Source organism: Mizuhopecten yessoensis, unplaced genomic scaffold (genome assembly GCF_002113885.1).
Source record: "Mizuhopecten yessoensis strain PY_sf001 unplaced genomic scaffold, ASM211388v2 scaffold10773, whole genome shotgun sequence".
In the NCBI taxonomy this organism is placed as follows: Eukaryota; Metazoa; Mollusca; class Bivalvia; order Pectinida; family Pectinidae; genus Mizuhopecten; species Mizuhopecten yessoensis.
The window spans coordinates 56,013-77,696 of record NW_018408714.1 but is presented as its reverse complement, the minus strand read 5'-3'; the positions used below and the strand labels follow the sequence as shown (position 1 = coordinate 77,696).

The following is a 21,684-nucleotide window of genomic DNA, read 5'->3' as shown; positions in this document are numbered from 1 at the left end:
GATAATTGCAGCCTCTTTGGATTTATTCACATCTTCCAAAGCTTCATGTGTTGCCTGAAATACAAGAAAGAATACATCATTTAATGTTTTGGTTGTTTTCATTGTTACAAGGTTCCTTATTTTATATCATATATAACAGTCATTTTTATTAGTCATGCTTTTTCCATCTTCAACAGTTTTTATTATATTTTCTTGAGAACTGACCAGGGGCGCATCCAGATTTTTTTCGGACAGGTGTTACCATTCCAGTTTATTTTGCTACACATGTAATATGTACCATATAGTGTTGCACAAAATTAAGTTAGATACCTGTCTTGGCTAGCCACCTTGTACTTTCCCAACTTGCATTTTTTAAAGTAAAATGCCAGAGTGGAATAAATCATGAATACTTACATGTATTTAAATTTTCACCAGAAAAAAAAACTGTTTATCCATCATGCAAGAAAAAGATTCTCGGATTAAAAACTTTAAATTTAACACGTGTGCCCTGTTACTGCTACGGACCACTGACCTTACAGGTACAAACGTCTCTAGCATGGTTCGCTGACCAATTCAATTGATGCTGGGGAAGTGTCAACAGTTCAACACCGAGTTTATAAACATGTTAGAGGGGATGGGACAGATATTGCACGGGCAGTGTAATACAGTTACAGAATTATTATTCAAGAACTGAAAATATTAAAATCATATAAGCTTGCTACGCTCGCAATGAACCCAAAAACAAAATATATTGACTCCAACATCAAGTTGACAGTGCGTCAGAGACGTGGACTATATATTGGCTTTATACGGGCTTGGAGGATACATAATACCGTTCAGGAGTTTCATTTATTTTGCACACTGTCTATTTTGGAACAAATCAACATGTTATTCACTGATTCAGAGTACGCACCTTGCCACGCAATCTTTACAAAAGCGTTCAGTTTACACGTCAAGATACTCGATGATGCAGTCGGCATAGTACCGTAATATGAATGCCAATCGGCAATCAAAGGGATGAGTGCTCAGGGATTTCAAGTCCCGACAATTCAATAAACTTTTGCCCAAAATATTTTCTCTGTTAAAAACATATGATTACCTGACCACATGCAACATTTGAAATGTATTTGGCAAGTGCATGACATTGCACCACAGGCGTCCAAAATTATGTCAGAAATAAATGATGAATAATAACCGCTTATTATGATATTCGCAATGCCAGAGAAAAATAATATAATAAACGATATATTACCAAAAAAAGATTAAGCTGTTTTCGGTCGTTTTTAGGTTGTCTGAACTGGAAGTGAGATGGCTTATAATCATCAGAAATAGATTAATGTGGAAACCTGAGTAATAATACAAATTGATGAAGTAATAATTGAAATCAGTGTAAATTCAACTTTCACTTTCAAATTACTTCGAGCAAGAACTAAGAACTACCGTTATACTTTATTCTAGCTAACGATATCGCAATGTAACAGTCAATAAGATGAAAGAAGTGATATATATAGTCATGATATACCTATTTTGCACCGCAAAGTTGCGTTACATTTTGGTCCATATGTATAAGGGAGATAATGTTTTGCAGAAATACAGGTAAACCGCGGCGGTGACCTTCGGCCACANATATAGTCATGATATACCTATTTTGCACCGCAAAGTTGCGTTACATTTTGGTCCATATGTATAAGGGAGATAATGTTTTGCAGAAATACAGGTAAGCCGCGGCGGTGACCTTCGGCCACACCAGCCAGCTCGGCTGCTTGCTGTTTGACGAGTAGCTAAAGTCATCAAAGCATGGGTAGCTTTACAGTTCTTTTCTTGTGTTAATATATTGGTCATATCGATCTATTCGGTGACTATACTGAAATGGACAGAATATGTCGGAGAGAGTTTCTTAACTCTGCTGGAAAGAATAGTCATATTCAAGTGGTCAGTGATATAATTTCAGGCTTATTTGCAGTGGTAATTTTTGTGATATGAAGCAAAACGTTAGTGACTCAAACATTGTGACGGGAACTGTGTACTGTAGTTAGGTAGGAACACTACAGTAAGTAGGTCAGAGGAAACCATCCGCTTCCGGTAACAGTGCGGGAAGCACAATTTCAGCAAGCACAGCATCGTCAGAAAATTAATCAGAATATTTTTTTATTAATTGTATACTCACAAAATACATGAATTGTTGTATTTTTCACATACATATGACTAGTTAAGAAAGTATCGAAGTGAATGCTTTCTCTGCCTATAAGTTAGCGAACCACAAAATGGCGTCACTACGACATGAATGAAAATACTAGGGGTCGCTGCCAAAAACATTTGCATATGAATGATATGTGAATGAATGACATCCATATAAGGAGATATCAGCTACCATATAAGGACCGAAAGACTATATATAGTCATAGGTGGCATATCTATTGCAAGTGCAGTTCTACTTTAAGCAAATTTCGTAGTATGCGCGATCCCCTAGACACTTGCATTACCTAACGCATGAGTCAAAAATTTACCAACAAAATATCCAATAAATGTAGCCTCGGTGACACATTTAAAAAAAAAGTTATTTTCCAGTTATCAAATACACTTTTTTTTAAATACATCAATAATTTGTCATTTAATACGTTGCACTAAAAAGGTACAAATTTACTACGGTCCCAAGGATAATTCCTTCGAAAGAAAACCGAAGCAAAGCACATACGTTGAGCAGGCCGACGTAGACTTAAGTTGTAACTTTTGCGTAACCCCACGTGGACCTCGCATATCAGGATGTGTTTTCTCAGTGTCAATGGATCCTCTACAATCGTCTATCGCTTGCAATAATTGCACAATAAACACAATGGTTTGCAGTCGTACAGCGCGCACTGAACTGTGTCGGCCACAATACACAAGAGAGTGAACAGACTGTTTTCTGGGAATGTAGATCATCTTTTATTTTTTTAAGGTGTTGCCCAATTAAAAACGAAAATAGCAAATGGCAACTTTTGCTACATGTACCGACAGCCTAAGCCTATATCTGAGAAATACGAAGCTACGACTAGACCTAAAAGCGAGCGCATTGTTCCGGCGAAATCAAAATTGTAGTCATCCGCAGCGAGCAGTCGAGCATGGCAAATAGACTGGCCCCCGTCTCTGGAACATTGAATCATTTACAAGAAAAAGAAAACGCTTATGAATTTGAACACTTGGATTTCTGATCCTGAGTTCTCAAACTAGAAGGAGATAAGCTAGAAGTAAAATGCAGCAGGGGATTTCTTCATAAAAATCTAGGGGGAAGGGTAGCCAGTCTACATGGAAAATAAAGGCTTTATTTTGAACTCCATTTACACCGATTATAAACACGAATGACTGTTTTGACGTTTGGTCGTTATCAACGTCAAAAAGAGTATTTTATTTCGGAACAAAGTTTGCACACAATTCTTCACGAATTATCGAAAACCCACATTGAACATTTTGGCTGATTTTTGGTGAACAAATAACTCAGCTACAAGAAAATGTAGGCGGTTATTTTTTGGCTTTTCGAGCAAGCACGACGCCTATAGATTAGCTGTCCGAAGAGCCGCCAACTACTTACGTAAGCACTATTTACATTTTTTACTGCCTATGGTCATCTAATTAGAGCAGATGGTTGTTGAAATCCGAGCACAGCAATCTGTTTGCCCTAGAAAAACGTAAATATCCGGTTGCGTACATAATTGAAAATCCCCGAAGTATCGAACTGAATTCTTTACTAAATAAATCATTCGCGATTTGTTATTAATATATTTCGATACTGCAAAATTTGCAATATTTCATTAGAATCATTTTCAAGTGACCGATAATTATGTTTTTTTATGTTCTCGTTTCGCTTTCAAGCGGAAGTTGCGTACAAAGTTGTTTGAACCAAGCGAAATTAAGGCCACCATGTAACATGTATATTATTGTAACAGGTGCACAATTTCATGGTTACATACAGTTTTGTAAATTAGACAGTTTAAGGAGATAATGGGTTGACAGGTCGGGGGTTCCCTACACAGCTACTGTTTTTGACGCACACCACATGGAGGGTAGGATGAGGTACCAGGGGGTAATGAAAGTTACAATTTTGAACTTTCAATCCATGAAGACGATTTGGTTCTAGAATATCTGGGTCAGCGGCGGAAGATTTGTTGAAAGTTTAGCTAATTTGACCACTTTTGACTCATCCATTTAGGCCCCTGGACGATCAGATCTTCCAACAGTGTAAATGCTGATGCCCATATGAGGTTGATGATTATCACCAAAGTTTCATAAAAATCTGGCAGATACTGAGACTCCGGAAAGAAGTCAAAAATAGGATGGTTTTAGGTATTGCTCTAAACTTGAACGATGAACGGAAAGTGATCGCAAAAGGTCACCTGAGTGACGCGAGTGACATAAAAACTGGCACAGACATGCGCTGTTACCTTAGGTTAAAAGACACAATTAGACCAAATAGTTCAATCAGTTTTCTGATTTTCGTAATCCTTAGCTAAACCGTTAGTGAGCTGATATGGCAATCTCAAGATCGAAAATAAGAACCAGTGTCATTGTGAGATGAACACAAGACATACACATGATATCGTGTGCCAACAAGTGGCCTAATGGGCCTGCATCGTTCACTTGGTATTAATCTCACAAATAACCTTAAATGTGGACTAAAGCTACAGGCAAAATATCAGTGTTATGAATCAGTCATTTAAAAGAACATGTTAAAAGATTTAAACACATTTGACCCATGTGACCTTGAAAGCCAAACAAGGACATTAAGTTGAACAAACTTTACAGCCGTTCATTCCTGAATTCAACCTAATATCACCACCCTAGACCTTTTTTCTTGAGAAGATGGCTTTTAAAGATTTATACAGACCAGATCTGTGTCAAGGTCATTCACATGAACATGCTGCTGTTCACATATCACAGCCCTTTGCATTTTGGTTATTCAGAGGAAGTCATTTAAAGTATTTCATTTGACCATTGAATATGATTCAGTCTTTCTTTCACCCCACCAGACTACTGACTATTTTTTTTATATTGGTGAAGTTTTTGGCATATTTGACCCCTTGGACCTTTTATATGGGCGAAAGTCATTAATTTGAACCAACATGGTAGCCCTTCATGCCAGCAAGCATCTGGTCAGAAATAATCACCCTTGTCCTTTTGGTTATACAAAAGAGGTTGATTAAATATTTCAATATAATTGACCCATGTGACCTTAAATATGGGTTAAAGTAATTCATTGTAAAGGCTTGGTAGCACTTCATACCAGTATACTACTGGCAAAATCATCACGCTGGTCCTTTTGAAGAAATCATTTAAAGTTGTTTTTTAGACATTTGACCCGCGCGTTCTCGAATATAGGTGAAAGGAATTAATTTAAACAAATATGGCGAAATGTAATCACCCTTGTCCTTTTGGTTATTCAGAAGAAGTCTATGAATGGTTTCAATATATTTGACCTTGAATATGGGCGAAGGTAATTCATTTGAACAAATGCAGCAAGCCACTGGCGAAATATCATCAACTTTTTTAGACAATTGACCCCTGTGACCTTGAATATGGATAAAAGTCATTCACCTGAACTAACTTGGTAGAACTTCATGCTAGCATGTTACTGGCGAAATATCATCACCCTAGGCATATTGATCATCAGAAGAAGTCGTTCTAATATTTCAACATCATTTACTCCTGTTACCTTGAATATGGGCGAAGGTCATTCATTTGAACATTAGTAGCCCTTGGTAGTCGTTCATGTAGCATGTTTCTGGAAAAATATCATCACCCTAGGCATTTTGGTTGTTTAGAAGTCGTTTAATGATTTCAACATATTGACTTGCTGTGACCTTGAATATGGGCGAAGGTCATTCATTTACACGAAGATGGTAGCCCTTCATGCCACCATGCTTCTGGCCAAATAGCATCACCCTGAACATTTTAGTTATTTAGAAGAAGTCGTTTAAAGATTGTAACATATTTGATCCATGTGACCTTGAATATTGGTGAAGGTCATTCATTTGAACAGACTTGGTAGCCCTTCAGCGCAGGATGCTACTTATATCATCTCCCTGGACTTTTTGGTTATTAAGAAGAAGTCGTTTAAAGTAAAAAATGTATATCCGACGGACGCCGCGCCACTGCATCACCCTAGGCATTTTGGCTATTTGAAACGAAAAGTGAATCACACCGTTTCCATACAGCTTTATAACCTCCTAGAACTCATCGGTGATGCTTGGGGCCAAAAGCGTGAAAATCTAAACTCGTCTAAACTACTGTCGAAACAGAAGGGAATATGAACAAAAACCTTTAATTTATGAATTTCAAAAATAAGAACTTGTTAATTTCAAACAAATGAGTGAATATGAACCCTGCAACTACTCAAACAAAGATCCTTAACGGTCACCCGAGTCCATCATTAAGGAGAAGAAGAATTTTGAAATTTGTGCCGAGATGGAATAACTTCCACACAAATATATCAGAAATATAGTCAAAAGTGTTATTTCCCTATACATACTATACAAACCTTTACTCCTCCCCTTGTGGATGTATGGATGACCTGGGGGTTATGAAATTTAGTTTTGATAGATCACCTTGACATATCCATCCATGAAGAGAATTTTATTTTAGGACTTCAGGGTCTGAAGAATTGTGAAATTTAACCAAATGTCCCTCCTTTGAGCCCGGCTCTCTATTCTATGGAAGGTCAGGGTTTTAATTTTCATACCATCAAACTATCATACCATGATGATCATTCCAAATTAGTTGGAATCATTTCCATAGGAAAATATATGAAATATACTCAAAAGTGTTATTTCCCTTGATATAAACTATAGTAAACGTTACTTCGTCCCTAGGGGGGAATGAACGACCCAGGGATATTAAATTTACAATTTTGATAGAGCACATTAAGACATATCCATCCATTTAGATAATTTGATTCTAGGACTTCTGTGTCTGAAGAGGACGATTTTCGAGATTTTACCAAAATTCCTCTTTTGAGCCCCGCCCCTCACCCCATAGAAGGCTCAGGGTTTTAATTTTAAATTTCATAGGACAAAGTTGTATAGACTATATATTGAAAACAGATGATGGACGCTGGACGAATTTGTATAGACTATATATTGAAGACAGATCATGGACGCTGGACGAAGTTGTATAGACTATGTATTGAAGACAGATGATGGACGCTAGACGAATTTGTATAGACTATATATTGAGGACAGATCATGGACGCTGGACGAATTTGTATAGAAGATATATATTGAAGACAGATGATGGACGCAGTTGTATAGACCATGTATTGAAGACAGATGATGGACGAAGTTGTATAAACTATATATTGAAGACAGATGCTGGAAACTGGACCAAGTTGCATACACTATATATTGAGGACATAGGATGGAAGCTGGACGAAGTTGTATAGACTATATATTGAAGGCAGATGATGGACGCTGGACGAATTTGTATAGACTATATATTGAAGACAAATGATGGACGAAGTTGTATAGACTATATATTGAAGACAAATGATGGACGCTGGACGAAGTTGTATAGAATATATATTGAAGAAAGATGATGGACGAAGTTGTATAGACTATGTATTGAAGACAGATGATGGACGCTAGACGAATTTGTATAGACTATATATTGAAGACAGAGCATGGACACTGGACAAAGTTGTATAGACTATATATTGAAAACAGATCATGGACACTGGACGAAGTTGTATAGACTATATATTGAAGACCGATGATGGATGCTAGACGAATTTGTATAGACTATATATTGAAGACCGATGATGGATGCTAGACGAATTTGTATAGACTATATATTGAAGACAGATGAGTGACGCTGGACGAAGGTGTATAGACTATATATTGAAGACAGATGAGTGACGTTGGACGAAGTTATATAGACTATATATTGAAGACAGATGATGAACGAAGTTGAATAGACTATTTATTGAAGACAGATGAGTGACGCTGGACGAAGTTATATAGGCTATATATTGAAGACAGATGATGGACGCTGGACGAATTGGTATAGACTATATATTGAAGACAGATGAGTGACGCTGGACGAATTTGTATAGACTATACATTGAAGACAAATGATGGACGCTGGACGAAGTTGTATAGATTATATTTTGAAGACAGATGATGGACGAAGTTGTATAGACTATGTATTGAAGACAGATGATGGACGCTAGACGAATTTGTATAGACTATATATTGAAGACCGATGATGGATGCTAGACGAATTTGTATAGACTATATACTTGTATTGAAGACAAATGATGGACGCTGGACGAATTTGTAGACTATATATTGAAGACAGATCATGGACGCTGGACGAATTCGTATAGAATATATATTGAAGACAGATGATGGACGCTGGACGAAGTTGTATAGAATATATATTGAAGAAAGATGATGGATGAAGTTGTATAGACTATATATTGAAGACAGATCATGAACGCTGGACGAAGTTGTATAGACTATATATTGGTGGGACAAGCTCTTCATTTGGACTAGGTGATCTAATAAAACTAGGTAATCTTAATGTCTGCCATGGATATATTGAAGACAGATCATGGACGCTGGACGAAGTTGCATAGACTATATATTGAAGACAAATGATGGACGCTGGACGAAGTTGTATAGATTATATTTTGAAGACAGATGATGGACGAAGTTGTATAAACTATATATTGAAGACAGATGCTGGAAACTGGACCAAGTTGCATACACTATATATTGAGGACATCGGATGGAAGCTGGACGAAGTTGTATAGACTATATATTGAGGACCGATGATGGACGATGGACGAATTTGTATAGACTATATATTGAGGACAGATCATGGACGCTGGACGAAGTTGTATATACTATATATTGAAGACAAACGATGGACGCTGGACGAATTTGTATAGAATATATATTGAAGACAGATGATGGACGAATTTGTATAGACTATATATTGAAGACAGATCATGGACACTGGACGAAGTTGTATAGACTATATATTGGTGGGATAAGCTCTTCATTTGGACTAGGTGAATTAATAAAACTAGGTAATCTTAATGTCTGCCATGGGGAAAAGAAACAAAGTATCCGCTCTAACATATTACATTCCTGTAATTTTATTATTAAAAGAAATACAGTCTTAAAACACTGAGTTCTTCATAAATATTCATTTGTGGAAATAGCGTATGATAATGTACAGTAAGACAAATACATAACATATAAATATATATCCAGTAACAATTCAAATTAAAACCAACAATCATATCTAGAAATAAGTTATAAATAGTATCAGTCTTTAATGATAACAGTATATATCATATCAACCATATCACAGTGTGTAAGTAGTTACACCTTGTGAAAATGCATTTTTAAAATAGAATTATGACATTTAACAACCAACAACAAGAGGCCCAGAGGGCCTGTATCGGTCACCTGGATAATAAAGCAAACATGGAAAGATTTACCTCAAATTCCCCTGCCCTTCTTCTCCAAGACAGGACACACCATCAATTTATACAAAATTGAGTCCCCTTCACCCAAGGATGCTGTACACAAAATTTGGTTAAAATTCATCGAATCATTAAGAGAAGGCAATTTAACATTTACCTAAGTTTCCCCTTTTGGGCCCCATCATTCAGTCCCAAATGGGGACACACCATCCATCTACATACCCTCCGTTTAAATAGAACTGAGTTCCCTTTGCCGAAAGGATGCTCTAGGTCAAATTGGGATAAAATCCCTTAATCCCTATGGTAGAAGAAAGATTTATTTTTTTTACCTCTATTTCCCCTATTCAGCCCCACATCTCTGCATTGAGGGGGCCACACCCATCGTTTATACAAAATTGAGTCCTCTTTGCCCAAGGATGCTCGAGATTAAATTAGGGTAAAATCCCTTTATCCTTATCTTCTAGTAGACCCCCCTCCTCTGCCTCCAGGGAGGCACACAAATTGAGTGCCCTTGGCCTGAGTATGCTCCAGACCAAATTTAGTCAAAATCTACTGGGCTGTTCAGGACTAGTAGTTTTTTAAAGGAAAAGTTGACAGACAAATGACAGATGCTGCACAATGACAAAAGCTCACAGATCCTTCGGACCAGGTGAGCTAAAAATGGTATATTTTCTATGCAGATCTGGATTACATTAATAAAAAGAACAAACAGAGGATAATTCATCCCCAACAGCATAGTGGGAGTCAGACTGATAGTGTGGTGTACATACATGTATCTCCTAAATCTCAAATGTAAGTCCTCGTGAGGGGGTCAAGACCCATGTCTTTTATGTAAACAAGACTGCCTCTTTTCATGCCCATGGAATATTTTTTAGGATGGAGATCTAAACAATTTCCATGTGATGACTCGGGAAATCAATCCTTTGAGGAAGGGCATGTCCTAATACAAGTATAGGGACCAAGGAAAGGGACCAAGTCCCCAAGGGCAGATCCTGGACCCTAGTGCCAAACCTGGTAGTATGAATGTGTAGCATGCCATGACCCTCCAGGAACTAAGTCACCAGGGACTATGTTCCAGGGATTCCATGTCCCACCTGGTCCATGGCATTGACAATCTCTTCATGCCCAGTAATTGTACACATGGTAATTAATGGAGCAAGGATTGCAACCAATTTCCATGTTAAAACCTTGAGACTTAGTCCCCGGGGTTGGGACCGAACCAAGGAGCTGATCTTAGTAGCATGATTATATTTAATATTTTTTATAACCAGCAAAAAACCCTATGTAGTTTTAGCGTTAGGATCAATGTAGGGGGTGTTGTAGTCACAAATTCATTCCTTTTGAAAGTTAGACGTTGATATGTCTGATGCGTTTTCATGACAGTTACTTAATTATTCTATAAATTATCAAATTGATCACTGGCTGCTTTCCAACACCTCGTTTCAAGAAATTTGGATTATTTGAGAGAAGAGGTGTTCAGACAAGATTCCGTCAACAGACATACAACTTGACAGATATTATATGTTTTCATTTCTGTTCTTGAACAAAGAAATTAATGGAATGTATCTAATAATATGTGTTAGGCTTTACCTCCTAACTTTGGAGCACTGGGTACTTAGGAAAGTTCAGACATAGAGACAACCTTATTCAGAGAAATTACCAATAGTGTCAGAGTAAGGTAACATACAGCCTTAAGTTTCCCTGTCACAGAAGGGAAACATTTACATCAGAATAGCATTGGTCACCAAGACCTCCTTAAACACCAGAATAACATTGGTCACCAAGATCTCCTTAAACACCAGAATAATATTGACCACTGTGGAACCGCCTAAGAAGTTCCTCACAGTCATCAGCAATGGAATGTATGTTTAAAAATATGACTTTAAACAAAATGCATGAAATATGAGTGTCTTTATATCTATATGTCTACAATGTTAACAAAAAGCCTTAGAGGGCTTGTATAACTCACCTGTATATTACAACAATAGTAAAATATTCTCATTAAAAGTAATATTGCAATTATTTCCCCATCATGGACTTCATCTTTTATCTTTCTGGTTTCATTACAATTCATACCAAGACTTCAGGTAACATAGCTGTGTTCTTTTAATTAAATATACTTGCAAGTACCACCCCTGCAGGTTGGAGATCAAGTAAAGTATGTACCTGCTGTAACCCACTGCATGTATCGTAAGAGACGACTAATGTGGGAACCCTCTGAAGAATAGGGGATTTTCTTTTGTGCTCTATTCTTGGAGACCCGAAAGCAACCATAATAAACCTGCTGCACCCATTGCAATATTTGAGATCTATATATTTTTCTCTATTTCCAACTACCTTTTATTTCCTAGCATTTTGTTTGGCAATACCTCAAATTTGGCTTTTGAGGTGGGGAAGACAATTAGTTCTGTCCCCAGACCGGGACATACCAAAGTCCTTAAAAATGGTAGTTGTTACTCCCTGCTTAACGTTTAGCATTTCGGCAAATGACTACAAATGGTTCACCTGATGTCAGTGTAATGTGATTGGGAGGAATGCTGTGCGGGGCGCCTTTGACATGGTATTTCAGTGAGATAGCACTATAAAGTTGGCATAAAATATGCGCTATCACAAGGAGGCAGATACACCAACATAACCTGCCTCGGTACATATACACACATGCATGCATATACAATACACATGGGGACACGTCCTTATATGACCTTAGCTGTTAATAGAACATTTAAAAGAATAAACCAAAACCAACCCAAACCAAAATTACAAGTACTATTTCCCTATACAAAATATAAAATAAATGTATCTTCTTCCCAGGGGGAGAAGGTGACACTGGGGTAATAAAATTCAAAAATTTTGATAAAGACCTTGACATTATGAAGAATTTGATCTTAGCATATCTGGGTTGAAGAACAAGAAAGTCCCCCCCCACCCTCGAGAGAGCTATTTTCTCATTTGATGGATGATGAATGCAGCACCATACATTAAACTCACAGGCATTGGCATTTCATATCAGGTGAACTAATAACTAAATCTACCTGATAAATCAGTTATATATAAATATGGAAAGATAATGCCATACCTACTTCATGTCAAAGAGGTCACAGATAACAGTAAGAAGGTCAAATTTACATGACAAACCTAGAAGAGGTCAGCTGTCAATGACACAGGTAAGATAGGTCAGAGGTTACTTGACAAAGTTGTGATAGCTTGGGTTGGAGGGATCAGGAATAAATTGAAACTGAGTTCCATATTCACGCATTATAGTAGAGTAGGCAACAGCCTGAGGGATAAAGTTGTTGCCCCCTATGGCATTGCTGCTCTGCATGTACATGTTGTTTGGTTCCATCCCTTGAGGATGTTGCTGTCTCTCCATTCCGTTACCATAGATACCAGCATGGGTGTCAAACTTGGTTCGTCCCTGTCCTGCCTGGGAGGAAATTTGTGATGGGGGATGGATATAATGCTGTGCTGGGAGGTGGGACTGACCATGCTGTAGCGACAGGGGAACAGGTTGCCGCGGTGATTGTGTAGGTGAGGGAGCTAGGTGGGTCATCAAGTCTGTCTGTCTGTCTATCACCATGGCTTGAGAAATGTTTGGGCCAGTTGATGTAACAGCAATAAACTGCATGGGTTCATTAGACTGGTTCGGGTCGGATGTCATGTTTCCATTGACAACAGATTCCTCAGGTTTGCTGCCTGATGTGGAGGTTGTTCGTGCTTCAAAATAATCGTGATCTGAACTTCCAAACTTTGCTGTAAGTGATTTCTTTGTGCTTTTTTTGCGTCCACTTGTAGAAATTTTGTCCATTGGCAGGGAGTCTGTGCGTGACCCTGGATTTTTCTTCTCACTGTCAAGCGTATTAACTCTGCGCACTGGTGGAAGGAGGTCGTCAGCACCATGGACGGCTTTCAGATGGCGACGCAAGTTGTACATACGCTTGAATGCAGTGCCACACCAACACTTGTACTCCTTCTCAGCAGAATGCACCTTCATATGACGTTTTAACGCATTTTTAGCTTTGAATGTAAGAAAACACTGATCACAAGTGAACTTTCTGTCCTCATTATGTTTATATGCATGGTGCATCTCGAGGGTTTTCTTGGCATGGAAAGCTGCCCCACAGATCTCGCAGACAAAGTTCCTCTGTGACTCAAAGTGAAGTGACATATGGCGTTTGAGATTGTTTGGTTCGCGACAGCTATAACCGCAGTACTGGCACGTGTGTGGTTTCTCACCAGTATGGTAACTCATGTGGCGCTGCAGAGCATGTTTCCTGCAAAGACGAAAACTCTGGTAATTATAGCTATACAAAACCATGAAACAGAATGCACATCATACACATAGTATTAGATGGGTCAAACAAATATGGAATGAATAATGGATTGTCGTGTGGCGCAGTAGATAGCACACATGCAGCTGGGTGGATTCCCCGATTCGACGTGAAAAGGCATGGGGTCCTGCCAGTCACATGGGTTTTCTCAGGGTACTCTGGTTTCCTCCCACAATAAGACCCCTCCCAACCCACCCAAGCGTCAATGCCAACCAACAAGGTGATAAAAATAAGTTGTAAAAACTTGTTGCATAACTATTGTAAAATAAATAAATTTCACTTATATATAGAAAGAATAATATCTTAATACAAACTTCATATAGATTCAATACCTCGTAAATAATATACCATTACACTTTTCAGCACTCATAATGGTTCTGTGTCAAGTTGTGAATTTGGATATATGATGTATAGTATATATAAGCCTGTAAATGAATTGTTTATTTTGATTATACAGCACATACATTGTATGTGTTGTTCTTAACTTCCAGAATTGGTTTTGGAGGTGCATGTGTTTCAAAGCAGCCATTTTATCAAGCTGTCCTCTATGACAATGTGATCCTACACAGGTATATTATATTATAAGACGTGATCATGAGCACATCTTAACAAAAGTCTTAACAGAATTTTTTTACAGAAAACTTAATTATTATTTGCTTGTTTAAAACTTAACACAATGGTGCTATAATGCTTACTATTTTATTTCTCTTAACATTAGCCCATATCTGACAGAAAAATGATCGTCGTCTTCCAAACATTCTAGAGTATACATACTATGTTGTAAATGTCAGTATTTTCCCATCCCAAGTAGGAGGGACCCTTTAACAGTGAACACTATGTGACCTTGAACATAAATCATGGTCATTTCTTTACCCATTTTTTGAACCACTCTTAGCTACTAGCTTATATAACATGACACTAGACAAGCAGATTATTAATACTGAAAATGTCTGGGGGTTGACTATGACAGAAATAATCTGAGTATGTTGGACAGATATTTCTTGTTAATTAGACAGAGATATAATCTAGTGTGTAAGACCGAATTTTAATGCCTGAGTGTGTAGGTCAGAGATGATTGAGTGTTAAGTAAGTCAGAAATAATTGGTGTGTAAGACAGACATGTCTGAATGTGTAAGGCAGAAATGTCTGAGTGTGTAGGACAGACATGTCTGAATGTGTAAGGTAGAAATGTCTGAATGTGTAAGGCAGAAATGTCTGAGTGTGTAAGACAGAAATGTCTGAATGTGTAAGGTAGAAATGTCTGAGTGTGTAAGACAGACATGTCTGAATGTGTAAGGCAGAAATGTCTGAGTGTGTAAGACAGACATGTCTGAATGTGTAAGACAGAAATTGTCTGAGTGTGTGAGACAGACATATCTGAATGTGTAAGGCAGAAATGTCTGAGTGTGTGAGACAGACATGTCTGAGTGTGTCAGACAGACATGTCTGAATGTGTAAGACAACAATGTCTGAGTGTGTTAGACAGACATGTCTGAGTGTGTTATACAGACATGTCTGAGTGTGTAAGACAGAAATGTCTGAATGTGTGAGACAGAAATGTCTGAGTGTGTAAGACAGAAATGTCCGAGTGTGTGAGACAGAAATGTCTGAGTGTGTTAGACAGAAATGTCTGAGTGTGTCAAATAGAAATGTCTGAGTGTGTAAGACAGAAATTGTCTGAGTGTGTGAGACAGACATGTCTGAATGTGTAAGACAGAAATGTCTGAATGTGTAAGGTAGAAATGTCTGAGTGTGTAAGACAGACATGTCTGAGTGTGTAAGGCAGACATGTCTGAGCGTGTAAGACAGAAATGTCTGAGTGTGTAAGACAGAAATGTCTGAATGTGTAAGACAGACATGTCTGAATGTGTAAGACAGACATGTATGAGTGTGTAAGACAGAAGCTTCTGAGTGTGTAAGGCAGAAATGACTTGAGTGTGTAAGACAGACATGTCTGAGTGTGTGAGACAGAAATGTCTGAATGTGTAAGGCAGAAATGTCTGTATGTGTAAGACAGAAATGTCTGAGTGTGTAAGACAGAAATGTCTGAATTGTGAGACAGACATGTCTGAGTATGTAAGACAGAAATATCTGAGTGTGTTAGACAGACATGTCTGAGTGTGTTATACAGACATGTCTGAGTGTGTAAGACAGAAATGTCTGAGTGTGTGAGACAGAAATGTCTGAATGTGTAAGGCAGAAATGTCTGAATGTGTAAGACAGAAATGTCTGAATGTTTAAGACAGACATGTCTGAATGTGTAAGACAGACATGTATGAGTGTGTAAGACAGAAATGTCTGAGTGTGTAATTATAAGACAGAAATGTCTGAGTGTGTAAGACAGACATGTCTGAGTGTGTAAGGCAGAAATGTCTGAGTGTGTAAGACAGACATGTCTGAGTGTGTAAGACAGAAATGTCTGAGTTTGTAAGACAGACATGTCTGAGTGTGTAAGACAGACATGTCTGAATGTGTAAGACAGAAATGTCTGAGTGTGTAAGACAGAAATGTCTGAGCATGTAAGACAGAAATGTCTGAGTGTGTGAGACAGAAATGTATGAATGTGTAAGGCAGAAATGTCTGAATGTGTAAGAAAGAAATGTCTGAGTGTGTAAGACAGAAATGTCTGGGTGTGTAAGACAGAAATGTCTGAATTGTGAGGCAGACATGTCTGAGTATGTAAGACAGAAATGTCTGAGTGGGTAAGACAGACATGTCTGAGTGTGAGAGACAGACATGTCTGAGTGTGTCAAATAGAAATGTCTGAGTGTGTAAGACAGACATGTCTGAGTGTGTGAGACAGACATGTCTGAGTGTGTCAAATAGAAATGTCTGAGTGTGTAAGACAGACATGTCTGGATGTGTTAGACAGACATGTCTGGTTGTGTAAGATGAATTTCTACATTGATATTACAGTTATTCCTAATGATAATAATTAATGTGAAGTCTCCCAGGACATTGTGTGTGAACTGACCTGAAGTAAGCCTTCCCACAGGTAGAACATAGGAAGGTGCGTTCCTTTACCTCCTCCCCGGCCTTTATGGAATGTGTGTACGTCTGTTTGTGTTTAAACAGTGCCTTTCCAGTCCGGAAAAACAATTTACAGGCTGTACATTCTACAGGCCGCTCTCCTGTAAACAACACAAAAGCATACTTTAAAAATTACTCTTTAAATGTGTAGCATATCTGTATTCATCTTTTCATGACCAGCAATTGTATTACATAAAGGTTGCCCAATATATGTTTCAAAATTGCAGCTATAGCCACCATGAATTTTGATTAAAAGTACAGTATCTATATAGCTACATTTTGTCAGTTTTCATCCCTGGTTATTCCTGCCGACTATATACAGGACAGAGAGAACTTAAAAGATAGAAATGTTATTTAAAGATGGACACCATGTTGGCAACTTTTGATTTTGAATTGGCCCAAAAAATTAACAGCACTCGGTTACTTCCGCCTCAAGATGATAAAATAAATCTAGAAATCAAGGGCCCAAAAAACAATTCTCTAGACATCCATCGCTTTAACTGATATTGGCCAATAGTAATAGCTATAGCCTGTTATTGACAGACCAGCTGTAAGACTGAGCAGTACCTTGCAAAGTTAAAACACATAACTGATACATAAAACTAAGCTTTTGAAAAAATAATGCTTTACAGCGATATTTATTTTTTGTATTGGGATGGGATACATATTCCCATGTTTATCAATTTACCGGTTTTTTTTACAAGGAAATATGACAGTCTTCTTCAGTATCCTAAGGTTGTTTAAGATATTACAGGTGCCAGAAGCGTACGTTTTCACTGTACATTACTACCACATTGTTTGAGGAGAACATTACTCATATTTACACGAGTTTGATGTTTACCTGTGTGAATTCTTTTATGTACTTCAAGAGTATATGGTCGGTCGAAAGCCTTGCAGCAGACATCACACTTATACACCTTGCCATCATTGCTCTGTATGATACCATGCTCATCCTTTAGATGACGACCTAGTCCACGCCGTGTGCAGTAACGCGAGCCACACAGGGAACAAGCTCGCTCATTAGCGGAATGTCGTTCAAAATGTTGTGACTTTGCAAATGTGGCACTGCACTTGTTGCATGAGAAGGCACCAGTCTTCCTATGTGTGCTGGAATGTTCACTGTGGGCAGCTAGGTCTACGGAGAAATGTCCACATTTCATGCAAACAATTTTCCCAGCGGCATGTTTTTTATAATGTTTATAGACGGACTGTTTCTTGATGAAGCCAGTGGGACAGTACTCACAGAAGAACCGGGACCTCTGTATACCATGTTCACTACACATATGGTCCCTCAGAAGTTTGGAGGTTTGGAATTCATCCCCACAAACACGACATAACCTTAAGCCAACTATGGATTTTTTTCTCTTCTTACATCGGTGAAGAGCAATACTCTCTTGAGATAAGAATTCTTCACTACACATCTCACAGGATTTCGCCTGTTCTCCATGCTCAAGTGCATGAACAACTAGTGACTGTTGATGAGTGAAAGTTTGTCCACAAGTAACGCATGTGAATACTTTCCGTTTCGGAGGCCGGCCTCGACCACGTTTAATGATAATTGGTGCCACTTTAGGTTCTGGAAGTATTTCTGCCTCTATGTCTTCAACTTTCAGGTGTTTAGGCTTCCTCCCTCGCTTTTTACCTGTGTAGATTGTTCCTTTGACTTGTGCTGTAAGAGTTGTCTTTCTTGGATATCGCTGTTTCCTGTTTCTTTGAGAGACTTCTATGCAGGAGTCGGTATCAATGTCATTGTCTGAAATGTCTCCAGTATCTTCTTGATCTTCTTCTTCACTTTCATGACCGTCTTCAACTTTCACATGTGACCATCGCCGCTCTCGCAGTCTCTGAGAAGGCCAGACGGTCAACTTGTCAGCTGCTGCCTTTACCGACTGGTTAACTAGCTCATAAAGAATGCCTTGGACCACCTGTTTGGGGCTGGAATATTTGTCAAGAATTTTGGTGGTCTGTGGTGTTAGGGAAGTCCAGCTATGATGGGAGCCTCCCACAACCTGCTCACATGTCTTGCACATTGAGCTGATCACTCCTAGAGCCTGCTCCTGTTGTCTAGGATTCAGATGTTTGAACAAGATCTCAGCTTCGATGATCTGGAACAAGGAGATCTTCATTACTGTAATCCATATATGCATACAATAACGTAATATAACTGTACAATCAGCTTAGTTTAAAACTGTTTCAGCTAGCTTATAGTAGTAAAATAACAATCAAGACTTTCTGCTAAGGTGAAAATTGATATTGATCATTTGTGCATTTGAAACAAATAAGCAAATAATAAGATAAAGAAATTCTGTATCTGATGAAAAGAAGGAAATGGATAATATATTTCATATCCGCGGTAGTCTAGTGGTAGGACGGCGGGCTCATGACCAAAGAGTTGCGGGTTGGAGTCCCGTCATGGCACTGTTTTGTATCCTTGGACAAGATACTTTACTCCGCTATTCCAGTCTACTCAGCTGCTATAAAACAGGAAGTGGGTGTGCAGTGCTGGGATTGTTTAATAATTTTATTATTATTTTTATTTCAATTTCAAAGACAATCAGTTTCGTATTTTAGAACTGAGCACTATATGATAATTGAGCACTATATGATAATTGAGCATGTTATGAAAATTGAGCACTATATGATAATTGAGCATGTTATGAAAATTGAGCACTATATGATAATTGAGCACCTTATAATAGGGATAAGACTGAGGTGCCTTTATATTCTAATTTACAACCATGTATCTGTTTTTTATTTTTAAAAACCAGCACTCCATTTATGTTTGTATACATGTATTATAATCATATGGCATTATCAAATTAAATTGTCTCCCCTTACTTGGCCATTTAGACAGGTTGGGAACTCTGGATCCCTCGACTTCCCAATGAGGTTGTCCTATTCATTTCAAAAACTGACAATCACTCTATCTAATTTTCATTGTAAATTAATACTGAATCACAATTTTTCTTTATCAATTTTCATAGGCAATGTTTTTAAGCTTCTGAACATTGAATGATCAAAAGCCAGGTCTTGAATGAAATTTAATTACCATATTATTATTCAAAAGACCTGAAAATATAATGAAAATGAATCAAATTGGTCTGAATAACTATGGATGGTGATGTATGTAATTTTTTAAAATTAAACCCCTCACCCCAGGAAAAAAAAACAGTGAAAGAAAGTAACATCATTCCCTACCAGCCTATCCTCTTTTTTTTATTACAGTCATGTTACCACACAATGGCGTATGTGGGTAATAATCCTGCATTTCAATAATAAAATTTGTTACTCAAATAGGTAACTGTTACACAAATGATGTTTCGGGTTGTTTTGCTAGAAATCCTGTTCGCCAGGTAGGTTAATTCGCCATTAGATTGTTTCACCCTAAAACAAAAATATTAGGGCGAAATATTGTTAGTATTTTCTTTCAATTTCGGTAGTTTTAAGTCACAAATTTATTGTTCTTGTTCTTCTATGTAATTTTTATCAATTTCATAAACAAAATGTGTTTGTCTTGTTTTTAAGCGAGTTTGACATTAACGGCAACTGTGAAAAGCTGACTCCGCTCTCACATACTTACTCTACTTGAAATATACCAAACACCACTGTAGAAAGTCATCAATAAGTTTAGTTGATAGATAGAGTAGAAGTAGAAAGTTGAGAGCAAATAGCACAAGCAGTGGCAGATCCATANCCCCCCCCAGATAGGTCTCTCGATCTACCACTGACAAGTGAAGTGCATTCAACATAGAAAGGAATCACACAAATACGAGCAAATTTTGAATCCCTCACAGTAAGAATTTTCTTAATTATAATGACTTGAAAAGCAAATGCAATCGACTCCTTTTTTCGCTGCATCTAAGTAATGGACCGAAAATTTTGGGAGAGCGAATGTCATTAGGCCCATAGGCCTTATTACCTGTGTGTGGTCTGTCACTTGCACTTGAGCCTTAAATGGTCTCATTATATAATTAGCGGGCAAAGCTTCCTAGGCCTGTGTCATTTACAGGCATTTAATCTTACTATGAGTAAGGACAATTATCGAGCAGGTCATTGTATAATAAAACAGTGAGCCATATATATGTTTATAAATGTCTGCTGCTGAGGAGCGTTATGAGCATAGACATCGTCTATAGCAACTGGGTCGACAGGGGGACCTCGGAAATTTCCATAATTAATTCACCAAGTTGCATCCCAAATTTCACAGATTAACATTCTGTCTACAAAATAAAAGTCACCTTTGATACAAAATGACCGAGATCGTCTTGTTCCATGTCTATGCCTGTCGTTTTTTTCACGTCGACATGATCAGTGTAACGCGGATATCTTTCCTTATATTGGCGACCATCACAGTTCCCTCTTCTCGACCCTCCATACCGAATCAATAGCATTTCCGGTTGTCAAGGGAGCGGTTAGTTATTTTCATAACAGTATATTTTTATGGTTAAATCGGTCGACAAAAAAATGGTCGGTCCTATATCACTTCGGGAAAATCATTCACCGGCATACATATGATATACATGTATTTATTATAAGATATAATGAATGAAGTAATTGGTTTACATCAAACATTTATATTGTGACGGGCAGAGCTACATCTGTTTGTCCGACTCGTCTTAATATGACGGGGGAGGAGCTATTGAATGGCCTAGCTACCAGACACGGCTCACTTTTCGCTGTAATCTACGTACATCGTTGTAAGCTTTTTTAGCATTTGGAGATTTCTTGATTATATTTCATTACCTTATTGATAATATTCATCCTGTTGCGCATAAACTGATAAAACGTGCATTATTTAAACATAGATGAGTTGTGGCGGTATAGATTATGTTACTCACACATTATAAAATAGACAAACAGTTCTGTCTCACGTGTGTGATATAT

At 37.9% G+C, this 21,684-nt stretch overlaps 1 protein-coding gene across 1 annotated transcript; it reads right to left on the bottom strand.

Moving 5' to 3' along the window:
• Positions 1–12,443: 12,443 nt before the first annotated feature.
• LOC110462375 (zinc finger protein 585A-like) lies at positions 12,444–21,176 on the bottom strand. The gene is made up of 4 exons (XM_021516310.1): positions 21,039–21,176; positions 17,642–18,905; positions 16,745–16,901; positions 12,444–13,713 (listed from the first exon to the last, which is right to left on the bottom strand). The coding sequence occupies exons 1-4, from the start codon at positions 21,072–21,074 to the stop codon at positions 12,624–12,626; spliced, it is 2,547 nt and encodes an 848-aa protein (XP_021371985.1). The 5' UTR covers positions 21,075–21,176; the 3' UTR covers positions 12,444–12,623.
• Positions 21,177–21,684: the final 508 nt, after the last annotated feature.